The sequence below is a fragment of the Thamnophis sirtalis genome, unplaced genomic scaffold (assembly GCF_051295495.1).
Source record: "Thamnophis sirtalis isolate CommonGarterSnake01/CBP01778 unplaced genomic scaffold, rThaSir2_p1.2 scaffold_3, whole genome shotgun sequence".
NCBI classification, from domain to species: Eukaryota; Metazoa; Chordata; class Lepidosauria; order Squamata; family Natricidae; genus Thamnophis; species Thamnophis sirtalis.
The window spans coordinates 150,733,510-150,750,115 of record NW_028261383.1 but is presented as its reverse complement, the minus strand read 5'-3'; the positions used below and the strand labels follow the sequence as shown (position 1 = coordinate 150,750,115).

Sequence of the window (16,606 nt, the reverse complement as noted above, 5' to 3'; positions counted from 1 at the left end):
GAAATATCAATAAAGCTTATCAAGTTTTTAGTAATAACTGTGGTCTGCAGCAGAAGCTTCTGAGATCCTTTTCTAATTATTGTTTCAGATTTTTTGGGTGTGTGTGTGTTGTTTCCATTCCAAATTTTGTAGACCTTATTTATTGATCATGATTTGAATTGCTATTACAGTCACACAGATGACTACGAGTGCAGTAAGGGTTAGGGTTAGGTTAGATATCGCACCAGCTTTCTCCACCTGATGGCAAACAGGTTGTAATCTGACTCATGCAATTACAGACCGGTGGATAAGTAGTGCCTAAGTCATCTTTCCTATTTTTACGGGCGAGAGAAGTTAACAGTTAAGGAGGCTGAGCTTCCTTAGGTCCATGCTTTAGGGAGATCTGGCCACGCCTCCAGCCGCCCTTCAACCCCCAGCCGCCTTCCAACCTAACCCCGCCTATCACTGCCACCTTGCCGCTTTGCTCGCCACGTGGGCTTGGGGGGGCCTTGCGGGGTCTTTTTGAAAAAAAAGGTGAGTCGGCTTAGAAGTGCCTGCGGTTAAAAGAGCCTGCTCTCAGGGTGGGATGGTGTCTGACAAATGGGTGTTAAAAGAAGAAAAACGGAGCAGAGTTTAGGAGTCGTTTCCAACCGCGACCAAGGAAATGAAATTTAGTTCGTGAAGAAAAAAAGAAAGACAGGCGGATGTTAGCCACCTCCGGGAAAGAAGAAGACTCGGGAAAGCGCCTCTAACCGGCACTGAGTGGGGGAATCCGAGGGAGCGCGAGGGTCCGCTGTGGGGGATGCCGGTGAGAGCTAAGCAGCGGGAGCGATGAGCTTGGAAACGGGGCATCTAATTTAGGGAGAAGTAATAGGGGGGAACCACTTACAAGTCGGAGTAATGAAGCGAGTAGGAGTAAGAGCTGGGAAGTTTCTGGTTCCGGATTCGGCTCTGCCACGCAGGGCACCAAATGCCTTTGGTGGCAATGGGGCTCTGAAGTTTTTCTCCCGATTTTTGCACAGTGGGGACGAATAATAGTGGCCTGTCCTTAAGAGATGTTGTACTAAAGATCATTGAAATAATATATGCAAAGTAGTCAGAATACGTATATAAGCAGCGCTTCTGTTATAAACATAGCGCTGAATTGTCGACTCGAATTTCGAGAGAGAGAGATAAAGCTTGCAAGTTTCACCCTGACTCTTGGACGTGCTGGTTGAAACGAATAACAGGGATTGTCTGTTATCCAAAGTCTGGAGAAAGTCTCTGGCAAAAACACTGATACTGGGTAGCTCCCCTAGAATCATGAGTAGAAGTAATATTTTCAGCGTTGGGGGTGGGTGGGGGTGGGGTTAAAGATAGAATTACTGTGAAGACCAAAAATGGCAAATTAGCAATGTTTTGATAGCATAATCTGTCCCTGAATGTCATAATTACCTAGTTGCCTGCAATCCTATCTTTCCTCATTTTACTAATAAAATATATGCTAGATTATCAAGCTTGGTGGTGAGAATTTAATTTTCCTTTGTGTGCCAGTTAAGCTACATGTATGATTCAACTCTGCCTTTAACTCAGGCATTTTTTATCAAAATAAATAGTAGAAGTCAAAACTGCAAGTAACAGCTTTGAGGTTTAGGACTCACCAAGTTACATGTCAGACTGCACTTTCCAGCATCCCCAATTAAAAAATAATTTCTGCGTGTAGAAATAAAATGTACCTAAGAAAGCTTACTGTCTCTGTGATATGCTTCTTTCCTCCACATTGTAAAAATGCATGTACATCTGAACTGGTGTAGTTCTATGATGAAACTAGTTTTTGGGGTGTAGGCTATTATGAGGTTCAGAAAGTTTGGTGATTAGGTTCTACAAAGTAGATCATGGCAACTGAAAAATGGGAAGATCCAAGAAATCTGAATAAATCAGAAAAATATAAATTGAAGATTTCATTTGAGGACTTCCTGGGCGGGACCTTGCTGATGGTAGCAGCTTAACAGAGCTGCCCCCGAGTTCCTGGTCGCGTTATCTGTTTAGATGATCATCTATCAGACATCTGACAGGCTGTCCTTTATTTTTATATGTTAGGCATATACCAAAAAGAGAGATTACTTTTAATTAGATTCTCTATAGAAAGCATAGCATGCTAGCAAACATTTTACAGTTCTGACTACTGTAGTTAAAAATAAGCAAATAACTGGAAACCTGCAGTTCTCAATTGCTGTCTTTGGCCTTTTGCACAAAAAGGTACTTTGTATTCTACACCTGAACTCAATAATTATCTGCTACCTTTCACAATGTAGCTTTGTATAATAAATGGTACTACAGTCTGGCTGAGTATGGGCATTGATCTGCTGGTATTTTAACTCATGCATATACCTGTATTTTGTAAGATGATAATGAGATTCTGAAGCCTTGCAGAAGCTTGCTTTTGGGTTTTAGGTCATCCCCCCCCCCCCAAAGAACATTCATGCATCTTGAACTTAACATCTGACTTTGCAGGTTGCTTGTCCACACCTAGGAAGATGAATGGCTGGATTTCAAGGATCGTCTGCTTATTATTATTGAGTAGTGTTTGTACCCAGAAGAGCCAAGATCTCCGCTGTGGAGGTAAACTAAGCTATTTTTAAAATTAATGAGTTGGTAAAGTATTTACGCATTTTCATCTAGTCCCTGGAGTTCTCCTTTTGCCTAAAAAAAACCCTGTTATTTGATATGCATGTTACTTTCTTTGCAGCAAAATGTACCCCTCTGCTTATACAAGCATTCACATGGACTAGCAACTGAGATAGTTGAACAAATTCATTATTAAAAATATTTTGCCTATATTTATGCTTGAATAGTTAGCATACTACATTAAACCACAATCTTGTTGCAATTTACTGACAGAAAAGGGTTAAAAAGCCTTGCGCCTTATTTCTTCACTTATGCTAGAATGAATTTACTTGGCAGGCCTAGTAGAATTTACTTTTCAGTCCTTGCCAGCTTTCTCTTAGATAAATTCTCCTTCACCAAAGCCTAATACTTTCCTCAGACAATGGTCTCCCATCTAATTGCAGAAGTATTTCACCATTTTTCATTGTAGATTAAGCAACTGGCTTTCATTCAAATTCTGCATGGCATATGTAAAAAGATTTCTGAAAACTGGCTTCCAAATAACTGAGGTCAAAACTAAAACAGTACCAATGATGGCACTTAACAACAGAACTGCATGTCATTTCCCGTAGGTGGTTGCACACTGGATATTTTATGCCATTTGAAACATATTTTCCTCTTAACTAGGCAAGCTGTAACTGGGAGCTGATGTTCTGCAATATTTGGAGAGCTGTAGGTTGCTTAGTTCTACTTATGTGCAGAAGTTTTTTTTTTTTAACTTGAGAAGTGAGATTATTAGACCTATCACAGAAAGTATCTTCAGGAAGGGATCATATTAACATTTTTTTCCCTGCTATTTTGTCTCGCATCCTAGCTCCTGATTTAAAGCATTACCTGTTGTGATTCTGCTTGCTTATTAGTAGAGTAAAAAAAAAGAGTAGGAAAAGGAACTTGCTTCATCTAGTGATTAAAATGCTGGCCCAGAATTTTCTAGAAACAAGACACCCCCCCCCCCCACCCTTAGTCATGAAAGCCAGCTGGGTGACTTTGGGCCAGACACTCAGTCTAACCCACCTCACAAAGGTATTGTTGTTTTGGGGAAAACAGGACGTTGGGCTATTAGATATGTTTACTGCCTTGAGTTAACCAGACTATATATATATTGATAAAAATATAACAGTAACAACAATAACAACAACATTGCAATTGGTATTTAAGACAAAGAAGAATTTGGCTATCTAACTCCTTTCTTGCTGTTTATATCTCCTTTTCTGACATAGACTGTAAATTATCATCTGAGCTTACTCGGGTACTAAATGCATTTGTTAGTAGGCATAGACACAGTTCCTTGGTATGGTTCCATCTGCAGCATGCTGTGTTATAAATAATGCATTTGTTCAGCTGCTAAATGCTGAAGAGTGTTCTTAGCATGAGAGGGAAATCATGGGGTTAATTCTTGAGTGATGGCTAGCTAGAAACAAGAAAAAGAAAGAAAGGTTAAAATGGGAGGGATGGCCACTCGACTGACAATTAGTGAGAAGGAAAAGCTGCTCTGAAATTTAGTTTAATCCGAGTTTGCTAACACTAATTTACTCTCCTTTGTTCATTTGCTGAGATCTTCAGCTATGATTATAGGTTTGTAAAAGATCTGGTGACTCAATCCAGCACCAGGAAAAATGGAAATAAGTTGCGAAAGTGTGGGAAATCAAAATTGCCCTTAACTGTTCTATATATTACTGAATTGTTCTTGATAAATAAACATCCCATTAGTATTGATTCCTAAGTGATGTTTGCTTTTAGTATGCCGGGCTCTGGTGGATGAGCTGGAATGGGAAATATCTCGAATAGATCCGAAAAAAACTATCCAAGTAGGCTCCTTCCGCATTAATCCTGATGGAAGCCAGTCCATAGTAGAGGTAATACATTTTGTACTTGACATAGATTAGTTGAATCTTTGAAACCTTCCATTACAGTTGCTGAAATGGGCAAACCATGAAATGGTTTAAAAGCTGGGGGAAGATTTTAAATTTCTGATGAAAGAGATTAAGTATTTAGAGATTTCTTTTAATCCTGTTTCCCCCTACCAATGTCATACCTAATATATTGTGAGCAATATAATTAAGAGCTTTTCTTTTTTATTTCAATATTGCTGAAAAAGTTGGAGCACTATCCAATAATTGTAGTCAGAAGATTATATCATACTGTAAACATATAGTAACAGTCAAAACATAGTGGATTAAAATTCAGTGGTCCCTTGTCTACTGAAAACAATTACAGCTGCAAAAATAGTAACAAGTAAGTTAAGAAATTATTTTACTTACTAAGTACATAATGATTAATTGTCCTTCTATAGCATTTGTGAGAGTTTTCTAATATTTACAGATCATACTTTGAATCTCCTGTGCCAGACTGAAGAAGGATTTGCAGTTGTCTCTGATAGACAAGGAGAATTTCTGCCATCTGTTTAACAGAAATATTCATTTGCTCTTAGGTGCCCTATGCCAGATCTGAGGCTCACTTGACAGAGCTGCTGGAGAACATCTGTGAAAACATGAATAACTATGGTGAGAAGGTGGATCCTTCAACTCACAGGAAGAATTATGTCAGAGTGGTCTCCTTTGATGGGACCAAGATGGATCTTTCTGAAACCAAATTTGATGGTGATGTGACATCAAGCTTGAAGTTTGCAGTAAGTGATCCAAAAGGATGTCCTTTCTTTTAGATGCTCCTAATTATTATGTATTGCTGTCTGTAGAATATAAGAGCCACACACTAGATTGGAAGAGGCATTTTTAGCTCATTATTCTGTTCTTAGAGTAGATAACCAAATACCTATAGAAGCTTATAAGTAAGACATAAATGCAAACATTCTCTTGTAGTAGTTATTCAGTACAATCCACTAGAAGTTCTCCTTAACTTTACCAGCAACTGCTATTGAAAGACAAGCTTCACAGGTTAGCGAGAAATTGTTGAACATGCATACATAACATTTCAGAAGATCTCAAGAGACACAGTGGATTTTTAACTCTCTGCCTTTATTTGATTACTTTACTTGTAATCTGTCTCACGTATAATCTGCATAACCATTCCCCATTTCATCCCAGTTTATATTTTAAAACAGTCTAGCTGTTTATGCATCTGGTGAAGTGAGTGCAATTTATGAAAGCTTATGCCATTTAATAAAATTTGTTAGTTAGAAAATCAGTCTCTTTCTCATTTTCTGTCACCATAGACTAACAGTTTCCTCTTATGAGACCTTAATAGTGCAGGATTATGGTGACAAACAGCTGACATGCTACTTATAACTTTATGGTTACACCAAATTGTGGTTGTATGCTGTAAAAAATAGATTTAGGAAGCAAAACTTTACACCAATGACTGCCTTACAAGCATTACACAATAAAAGAGATGCAACAAAGGATAAAAGACAGCATTGATTTCAGAGACATTGCTGAACTCTATTAGTGGTTCACATGCAGAGTAGCCCTATGAAAATACAAGTATATCTTAGGGCAGGGCTGTCAAACTCCCAGCCCGCAGGCCAGGTGCATCATGCGCTGACCACACCCATGCCCGGTTTAGCGGAGGGGATAAAAGTCCTGATACGTCACATGATGCCACGGTGATGACATGAGTTTTACACCCCTGTCTTAGGGGGAGCTTTAGAAAAATGACAGGGCCATCTTCCTTTTCCATCTGCCTCTAAAACCTTCGGAATTTTTTCCTTGCATAAATCAAGAGCTACATGATGGCCTTTTTCTCAGCATTGATGTTTCTCAAGTAGCAAGTCAGCAAAAGAGGAGCTGCTTCAAGAAAGTTGGTTCAAAAAATGTAAGAGCATAACACTGCTTTAACCTGGTCATATAATTTTAAGGGCTCCAATGCAAGGTTGAAAATTATGTAGCTGCTTTAATGAACCAATTCATTAAGGTGGTTGTGTCCTTGATGCAACTTCTGTGTGTAAGCTTAAAAAAAGATACAGCTTCTTTAAGGAAGTGCTGTACTCACTTTTCCAAATCATTTTCTAAGCATCCACAATCTTATTACCCGTGTGTTCTATGATTGTTTTGATTGTCGAGGGAAATTGGGAGAGATGTGAAGACATACATATTTGACTTCCACATATAGTTAATGGGATTGCATTGAGAAAGAAGTCAAAATATTCTTTTCTTCTGAAAAGAATAGGTTGTATTATGCAAATTAACCATCTCCCCTTCTTCCCAATGGACTAGTGCAGTTTGACTGAAGGAGAGAGTTGTGGCCATTGCCTTGGGTTAAGTTGGTCTAGGCTGGCTGGGCTTTAAAATTGGCTTAGCCAATAGACCTGAGAGAATAAGAAGTAGAAGTATGAAAAAGCTGCTCAGCTGAATTCCCTGATTCTCCCCACAGTGTGAGAAAATAGCTGAAGAGTACGAAGACGAACTCATAGAATTCTTTTCCCATGAGGTAGAAAATGTCAAAGACCGGCTATGCAGCAAACGAACAGGTAAGTACAGAATTGGTAGCACTGTTGAGTTTAAAAAGATATGGTCTGTCATGGCTTTACTTGACCAACTATGGGGCAAATAAGGTAGAAACCGATCTGTAGTCTTTCGCTGATTGGCAAATTAAAAGCATGCTAATTGATATAAAAAGGGTGCAGTCCAGGGGCGAAATTCAGCCGGTTCTGACAGGTTCTGGAGAACCGGTAGCGGAAATTTTGAATAGTTCGGAGAACTGGCAAATGCCACCTCTGGCTGGCCCCAGAGTGGGATGGGAATGGGGATTTTGCAATATCCTTCCCCCAGGAGTGGGGAGGGAATGGAGATTTTGCAGTATCCTTCCCCAGCCACACCCACAGAACCAGTAGTAAAAAAAAAAATGAATTTCACCACTGGGGCAGTTCATACTCAACCCTGAAAGCTTCCTGGGTGACTTTGGCCATCATTTTCTCAGCTCATTTTACCTCATAGGGTGGTCATTGTAGGGGAATTAGAAAGAGGGGCTCCTCTGTATCCATGCCTTGAGTTCTTGGATGAAAAATGCAATATTCATCAAATGGAATGTTCATTATTGGTCAACTGACTTATAATTTTAAAATATTATAAAAATACTTGAAAAATACTTAAGCTGCTAGGAAGACACTTCTCTCTTTTCCAGAAGAGTTCTGATGTCTTTTTTTATTTATTTAATCGCACATCTCACGAAAAAGACTCTCTGCAGTTTACAACAAATTACTGTCTGTAGGTATTTAGGTGTGTATAAAATGAAAACACCTCTTCTGTTATCACCACATACATACACTGCTTCGTGTGTTTTGTGTTTGTTATTTAAACTTCTCTCTTTTCAATGATACCATCAACTCCATGAGTTTCCTGTCTTTCCCTCCCATTCAATTAATCCAATCTTTCATTTTTTTTTCTAATTGAATCCTCATTCATTTTCTCTGTGATCAAATCATCTGAATGTACTTCCTTAGTAGTGAACACTTGTGCTGCGTTTTGATGCTTGCTGAATGCAAAAATAATTCAAGCTTGGTCACTGTATGTTCTCTGTAAACCAACAAATATGTAATAATACAAATATGTTATATAAAGAAAGAGGTAAAATAATGAAGGTAGAAAGAAAGGAAAAATGTTGGCTTTGCTTAGTTTTGAATCTGGCTTTTAATCCAGATGTGGCACTCCTGATAGAAGACATCCCTTAGTGTAAAAAAAAAAGGTCCCTCTTCTTGATATTGTGATTGTACCCCTGTATTTTATTTCAGATATCACAACAAAAGTAATAACACTATAACTTAAAGATGGATAGCCTTCAACTCCCAGAATTCCCTGCTAGGGAAGTAATTCAAATTCAAAAACTTCTATTTATAGAGGCATGTATGACAATAGTAATTATGCTCTTTGGAACTGTTACTGATATTATATTGGGTAAGTGTAAACTAGCCATGCTGGCTATCTGGAAGTTTTAGTTCTTGTAATAATGAGAACTAATTTTTTTTTAATAGATCTCTGTGACCATGCCTTACATCTCCCACGTGATGAACTGTGAAGGGTAAAGGCTGACTGACCTGATAGAAGACTTTGCCTAATTCTTTGTAGACAACACCCCTTTTTACAAGCGTCTATAATTATTGTCCCAGGAGTTATTTTTCAATTTTGGGGAAAGTACAGGACATCCTAGAAACTGAATACTGTATCAGAGGAGAGCAAAAAATAATATATCCCAAGACAAGCTTCTTTATAGCATTTTATGAAGCAAACAGAAGATGACAGATCCAACATTTTGACTTTTTTAAGCACACACTAAGTAGATTGTTTTATAAAAGGAAAGAGATTTTTATCATGATCAAAGTCCACTTTGCAATAGCATTGACATTGTTAGTGTGTTCTAATTTTTAAGAAAAAAAATGCTTTGTGGCTGTATGCAAACTGAATTGCAGATTATCTCAAACAACCAGCAATACAACTTCCACATTCACTTCCAAAATAGAATTTGAGCAGAAGAATCTTATGAATTACTCTCACTTTTGAACCTATCTTATTGAAAGATCTGGGGCAGGACAGCCATTTGTAAAAGCCTTATCTGAATGGGAAAGATAAATAGAACCTATAGATATGCCCTCATTATAAAGCCAAAGAGGGGACCATTGTATAGCACCTTCCTGGTCTTCAACACAACTGTGAACCATGGTTGTGATGGCCATATGGAGGCCACATAACATTGTTACTGTGCAGGGATTGTTCCATACTGTAGATGGAATATTTGTAGAACGTACCCAGTTGGTTATTACATGGTTCAATATTTTTGTGTGAAGAGCTAAGTAGCCTCTAGGAATGTTTGGCCATATTACAGAGATTCTGTACAAAACATTCAGGTCAGATAGCAAGCCAGTCTATATGTGGAGTAATAATCTTACAACAGTCTTGTTTGTCTTTTAAATTATTACATAAAATGGCTGCTCCCTTGCTGTGAGATGTGAATGAGATTCAGGATTATTAGGGGCATCAGACACTTGGAGAATGGGGAAGATGTTGTACTGTTTAAAGGGCTTTTTTACGTGTTTTATAACAGTTTCTTTGAACCCGTGTTTTCATGAGAGGATAAAATACATTCCGTGATAGTGAGATAATAAATTGATAATAAATAAATTGAAATTGGGTCCTACTTGAATTGGCTAATAGATTTTCCCCCATTTTTAATTGAAAAGAATATTAGAGCATTATAGAGCATATTGACTTTACTGCTATAACAACAATATTATATTTTTTCACCTTCCAGCTGGGAGTTCAGTCACTTGCCTCATCAGACATGTAGCCTCCCAAATTTATTCAGACAATGTCCAGAACCATGCTGGATTCACATGTCATATTAAGCCAAAATCACACAAATCATATTACAAGCCTTTGATTTGCTTCCATTATGTCCTTCAACTTTAACTACCTACTGTATCTAATATGAAATACTGCTGGCCTGTCTTCTGGGATGGTGAAAAAGATTACTAAACTAAGACAAAGAATACCATCCTCTACCCTCTTACATGGGAGCTAATTAGCCATTGTTATGCGGATTTTTAAAAATTCACATACAGTTACTATAAAATGATTTTGTAGGGCTCTCATACAGTGCTTAGCCATAAATTGATTTGTTTGGACTTACTGTATTGTACAAACATGGCCAGCTGAGGTTTAGTAAATAATTGTTAAACTATGGTTCAGTACAATATGAGCCAGATTGGTGTCTTCCATATATTTTCAATTTTCATTGGAAAGCAGTGAAGCTAATCAGCAATTGGTTGCATTTTCTGCCTTTGTGGAAACATTTTTTTCATTAGGCAGAAAATGATCAGGTAATTTGCATTTTAAATTATTTACCAAGGGCAAGAAAAGCAGTGAGGACATGCTCAAAGTTAAGACCAGCACATTGAATTGTGCTCAGAAGCAGACTGGCAACTAAGTGTAGATGATAACAGCACTGGGATTCTAAAAGCAGAATGGCTGGACTATAGAATTGGTTGCTGCATTCTAAAAAAATTCCAAGCATTTTTTCAAAGGCTTATTTAGTCTCCTGAAAGAGAAATTACCGAGTTATCTCTACTTCTATAGTTGTCATGACTTCTGTGGACCTTTCTAAAACAGGTATGCATCTCTGTTAATTTGTGGCAACCTGAAAAAAACCACCATGTGATCTTGGAAATACTGAGGTTATGTTTCTATAAGAAACAACCTTCACTCTCAGGGTCAAATTTGTGTGTGTTGCATCAGCATGGAAAAAAGTCTTATTAAACAGTTACGTCCAAAAATGGTTGTCTTGCTAAGATGGTGGTGTCCCTCTTCCACTTGCACTGCATAGAAATTTATATAAAAGAGAATTCTCTATATAGAAAGGGGATATTTATATCTTGAATTACCCATAGACAAAAAGAATCCCTTGCAGTTTCAAAAAGGAATGGTAAATGACATTTTGGTTCAGTCTGAGGACTCTGCACTGTCATCTAGCTGCTGTGTGAGAACACAGGCTAAAGGCAGAATGTGTATTTGGAACTTTGCAGGTTTCAGGAGGGTATGCAATAGGTAAGGCACTCAGCCAAATGGAGCAAGAGGCATAGCCATCCATAGACTAACCCACCAGCTAAGGAAAGGCCTTTGTCCTGCAATATCTCTTGCCTTATCGCTCTTCCCACACTCTTCCGATCTGCAATATGTCAATACTGAGTGATGTTGCACTTACAGTACTGCATTGAAAGGCAAACTGCTGACAGAGGCCTTTGTCAAAAGCTGAATGCATAGCCTTTATAAATTGCTTCAAGACTTGGGCTTAGCCTATTCTTTTACTTGAGATAAAAGACAAGATGGTGTCTTCTCTTGCTAACTGGATTAATTTAATTGTACTTTAAACACTAGAAAATTTAGTATGTTTGCTGAGAGGCAAAACAGGGCCCTGTGGCACATGGTTCCTCCTCCACCTTGCAGTTGCTTTCCATTTGCTTTATAAAGTACGGTAAGTATATCCTTTAAAACTATCCCGATTTATACATTGCATTAAGCTATGTCTCAGGTTGGCTGGATTCCAATTGTACAAAATCAATAATGAGCAAATTGTTAAAAAGTTACAGTAACTTCTGAGGAGCACAGGGTGTGTTCGTGTCATCTGGTAAAATGTGCTTGAGTATGGGACAAGTTACAGAATATTTTTATTCTCATTTTAATCACGGAGCTGGGGTATGGCCATTTTGCTGAAGAATTTCAGCATTTTTATTTGGCAATTGGCTCCAGACTTTTCTACCCGTAGCTGCTGTATAAAAACAGGATGCAAACCTCACACTAGCCCACCACTGATGGTGTTACCTAGTCGGGTAAATGGAATATCTGCAAACTAACCAGAAACCACTGTTGGAAGAAATGTCCTTCTGGGTTCAGTTCCAAGTGGGGAAAAAGACACTGGAAACATGAAGGCTGCTTGGAAAGATGGTTTAATGGTGAACAGGATGACATGGTTTGAGGTCCTGGGGAAAAAGTTGATCATGTGCTTCAAGATACTGAGTGAAGAAGAAAAAAGGGAGATGCTGAAAGACCCTAGTTTTATGCCCTCTCTGAGCTTTGAATTTAAGCTTGTATTCTGATTGGTCATGCAGGGGCAACTCTGTAGGCTGTGTTGTGAGTCCAGGTTTGGTTGAGCATTGCTTCTTAGGTGCCGTGTGGTGAGATGGGTTAATACTATCATGCCTTAATCCCATCACCCTGGAGCTGAAGGGGGAGATCTTTGTTATGTAGAATAAACTGGCTCAGGCTTTAATGGCTCATTGACAAAGGTGGGGATGGGGAGCTGAATGTCTTGTCTCCCATTTAGAGAAAATATTCTGTATTTTAATATATCCTAAAATATTCCACTTTCTAGTAAAGGGATGGGTTTTAACTTCTTACACCACAAAGGGGACTCCACAATTTTAATCCTGAGATACATATATTAACGTCTACTGAGGACAGAACCGTTTCACACACACACACTCACTCACACTCAGGCAAAACGGGAAGCCGAATCCTCACTTCAGCCAACGCCGCCGAACTTCAAGACGAGCGGGAACGCGCACGGCGCGCGCTTAAAGCCACTTCCCTCAGACGCCTCGCTCAACGTTCCGCCCCGCCCCCCCCCGCCCTTCCGCGCGCAGCGAAGCCATGTTCGTACACCTCCTGGCAGCCAATCGCAGCGCTTCCCCCGCCGCCGCCGGAAAAGAGGCGCGGCTCTTCGGGGGCCCGAGAGCGAGCAAACTCTGTGAATGCCGCTTCGGGCCTTCTTCCCAGCCTTGCTCCGCCCAGACGCTGCCAGAACCCCCAGCCCCGCTCCTCGTCTTCTTCCCTTGCGCCACCCTCCCTCCCCTCTTCCCGGTCTCCGCCGCCTGCTTTTCTGCCCGCCTCCGAGACCTGCCCTGTCCCCCCCCTTCTCTCGAGGGCGGCTTCTGCTTTCCCTTTCGCCGCCACTCCACTTTGGTCGGTGCTCGCCATGACCTTGTTGACTGCCGGTAGCAGGGCGGCCGCGCGCCTCTTGGGAGCCAAGGTGAAGATGGTTTTTTTCCCCTCTCCTCCCCCCCTCTCCGTTCTGCTCCTTCCCCTTTTTTTTCGGTGGGTGGGTGGTGGTGGATGATGGGTGGGGTGGCTGTTCTTCCAAGCGCCATGACCGGGCGCGGGTGGAGGAGGGAGAGAGAGAGAGAGAGAGAAAGGGCTGCAAGCTGTCACCCCGCAGGGCGGTCTCTCCGCGTGGAAGTTCTCGGCGCTTCCCTTCTCCACGTCAAGCTTGCAGAGGCAGCCCGAAGTGCAACTCGGGAAAGGGTGTCTTGCCTGCCTCCCCCCCCCCGCACCTTGGAAATGCCAGTCCTAAGGACGGCCGGCATGTATATTGTCCTTGGGTTGAGGCGGACTATATTGCCCCCCCTCCGCTCTCTCCCTCTCTCCCTCTCCAGCAGCTGCCAGGAGGAGAGAGAGTAACGTTCAAAATGTTCTTCATCCTCACTCTTTATTCTCCTTTCTTGTCCCCCACTCTCGCAAAGAGATCATCATTATTAGTAGTAGTATTAGTATTAGTATTTTAAAAGCTTCTGTCCCCGGGGTGCTTCCAGAAACTGGAGAGAGATTGGTAGTTGGAGATCTGTCTCCTAAAGACAACGAACAAACATACATACAAACAAACATCGTCAAGGTCGCCCTTTTCTGTCCCACCGACCCACCCACTCACTTCCCCTCCTCAATATTGCGAAGTTTTTGACCATCTGGTATTTTTCAGGCCTTTGGCGGGACGGCTCACTCTCTTCCCCCACGTGACCTCTGAAGGGAAAGCTCTTCTTGCCTCTGTCATGTTCAATTTATGTACAATATACTCGAATACAGTTTTAAGTTGGTATTTAGGGGAAAGGTGCATGCTGGGTATATGCGTGTTCCTTTGTAAGGCCTGAAAATGATATGGCCAGACTGCTTGAGCTCTGGTGGAAAGAACAGCTTGGAAAATGTGTCTCTCTTCCTCCCTTCCTCTCCCCCTCCCCCTCTTTCTGATCTTCCTTCTATATTAAATAATCTGATAATTTGCAGAAACTGTCAGCTGGAAGAAGGCAGTGAAGTCCACTGTTAAAGTGAGCTTTTTCTTTGTCAGTTTCTAGGGAGGGCCACAAAAAAATAAAATACATGAGTTTTGTTTCAAACATGAAACAAAGGATTTCATCCTCCAAAATTATTTTGGCTTTTTTTTTTGACTGAGTGCAGTTTGGTAGAAACAAAAGCTGAAATATTTTTACTGTTCTTTGTTTCAATAGAAGAAACACCTGAAACACTTCTTGATGTTCTGTCTATGGATAGCAGTAGGATTCTGATTGAGCGTTTGGGGGCTATTAAAATCTGGATGACTATTAGATAGCAGCAAAGGAAACCACCCAATTTTAGGAGCTGAAAGGGTACCATTTGAACAACTTTCAACCCATGCCCACAATAAAACAGCTGTTTAGAGCTGTATCTGGAAAGAAAATCGAAACATGCATATTTTGGTTTGTACATAAACCACTTGAGACTAGCTGTTCCTTGGACAAACTATTAGTGTTACATCTGAAGAGAGGATTAGGCCTGTGCTTTTTCTTTTGTATAGTTTGGAGTAGTAGTCTCTTAAAGTTAACCTCTTAACATTGGATTATTTATTGTTGCTGATTTCTTAATGTGATTGTGGTAATCAAATACATTGAAGGGGATGAGTAATTCAATTTTTTGGTGCAAACTTGAAATTTTTAAAGCTAATGAATATATTGGAACACTCAATTATATCTCAATATAGTATGATAGGTAATAGTAATTTATGGGATCAAGTTCTTGAAGATGGTAATTTCCCTCTTTGAACATTTTTGGTAATATTCTCTTTTGGCATACAATCCCATTATCTGACTTTTACAGAAAGTTCAATAGTCTGTTTGCTCTTGTCTTGCCAGGGAAGTCTGCCCATGATCTGTTTATAGGGTAAACAGATTCTCTTTTTTTAATCTGGCCTCCAGACCTACTAAATTCCCTAGCAAATAGATTCAAATGCTGATTCCAGTGCACTTATTTTTAGATTTATTTACCATTCCTGGTCCGTCCACCCCCGCCCTGTTGCTGTACTCAGCATTTTCCCCCCCAAAAGTTTAATCTGAGCCAATTCTGGGTGGAACAGTGATGTGGTGCTTTCATGTACAAGAAACATGGATAGTGAAGATTAGGATAAAAAGTAGATAAACTGCAGTTATAATAACCTGCATAAACTGCTGATCTTTATGTTCTTAATCCCCTTTTACTTTTGACTTGGTTTTTTTTCTGCTTGGTTTATTTGCCTTTATATTTGTATATTTTATTATCTTCTGAATAATTGTATTTCTACCGCTTTTCAGTTTATTAGATGGAAGTTGGAAGTAGTATTTTCTAGGAATAGGATATGTAACATGTTCTTGGGCTCTACTCAGAGGTGGGTTGCTCCCAGTTTGACCTGGATCAGGCGAACTGGTAGTGGCGGCGGTGGGGGGCCCCGTCCACCCACCTGGACACTTCTGCTCATGCACGAACCAGTAGTCAAAAAAATAGAAACCCACCATTCGCTCTACTGTAGAATTAGAAATTTCTATGAACATATGATTCTCCTATATTAGTTTTTATAAATGGCAGCAGGTATTCCAGGTCCAGGAGCAAGAGACATTGTTAATAGTCTGAAGTTCAGATACTTAGCAGGATTTATGATACATGATCTTCCAGAACCCTTGATACTTTGGTAAGTACTTTCTTTGGAATATGGACTATGTTCAAGAGCAAATGTATGGGAGGTTGACAAGCAAAAGAAAGACAGAGTTGCATTTTTAGTGTGGCCTAATGGCTGATATATTTATATACCCACCGACATTGTCTTGATAATTATTTAGAAGTGCCTATAAAGGATAATTAAATATATTTGTGGGTGGAATATATTGTAATTGGAATGACAGGGTTTTTTAATGCATTCATTTCATTGTTAGGGAAACAAACATGTTGGGAATAGTTACATGTTGGGGAAAATAATGAATCCAGTGATTGGCTTTATGATTTTAAGTCTGGTATATTCTATGTAAAGTGTGAAACTTTAAAGTTGGAAGTATGAATCCCTGGTGCTTAAGAATTTGGGAAAAGCTGTAATTATGATTGGATTATTGTTGTGCAATTAGATGCAAATGTATTTACTTACCTATCCTACTATAATCAGTGGACCAGGTGTGTGCCCACTTTCTATGCACAGAGAGGTTGATTAGAAACTTAGCTTTGCCCTAAATTTCTGTTAAAAGCATGTTGGATATTTTTTTAACAGCCAAATTCAGTGGTAGGATTCAAATAATTTAACAACCTGTTCTCTACCCTAATGACCAGCTGTGTAGGTGTAGCTCAGTGGTCATGTGACTGGGTGGGCATGGCCAACTCAACATCATTCAGGTCGATGGACGCTTCGCCTTAGCTGGGACAATGTAATAAGGGTTAACCAGAGAGGCAGTTTCTGTAAGCAGGGCAATAAAGATTAGGCTAGAAACAACACCAGA

The 16,606-nt window shown here is 39.8% G+C and overlaps 2 protein-coding genes across 2 annotated transcripts in view; both read left to right on the top strand.

Moving 5' to 3' along the window:
* The first annotated feature begins 688 nt into the window (after positions 1-688).
* On the top strand, positions 689-9,717 carry CNPY2 (canopy FGF signaling regulator 2). The gene is made up of 6 exons (XM_014060706.2): positions 689-787; positions 2,473-2,580; positions 4,366-4,481; positions 5,057-5,254; positions 6,955-7,051; positions 8,552-9,717. Exons 2-6 carry the CDS (start codon positions 2,496-2,498, stop codon positions 8,593-8,595), a joined length of 540 nt encoding a protein of 179 aa, XP_013916181.2. The 5' UTR covers positions 689-787; positions 2,473-2,495; the 3' UTR covers positions 8,596-9,717.
* Positions 9,718-12,837: 3,120 nt separating this feature from the next.
* CS (citrate synthase) overlaps positions 12,838-16,606 on the top strand; it is a 35,793-nt gene continuing 32,024 nt past the window's right edge. Inside the window, exon 1 of the mRNA XM_014060703.2 lies at positions 12,838-13,098. Within this exon, the coding sequence (XP_013916178.1) occupies positions 13,045-13,098 (54 nt within the window). The 5' untranslated portion in view covers positions 12,838-13,044. The remainder of the gene's footprint in view (positions 13,099-16,606) is intronic.

Coding starts and splice junctions, on each gene's coding strand:
- CNPY2 (XM_014060706.2), top strand. CDS start 2,496: ATGAATGGCTGGATTTCAAGGATCGTCTGCTTATTATTATTGAGTAGT. Junction 4,482..5,056: donor GAAGCCAGTCCATAGTAGAG/GTAATACATTTT, acceptor ATTTGCTCTTAG/GTGCCCTATGCCAGATCTGA. Junction 7,052..8,551: donor GCTATGCAGCAAACGAACAG/GTAAGTACAGAA, acceptor TTTTTTTAATAG/ATCTCTGTGACCATGCCTTA.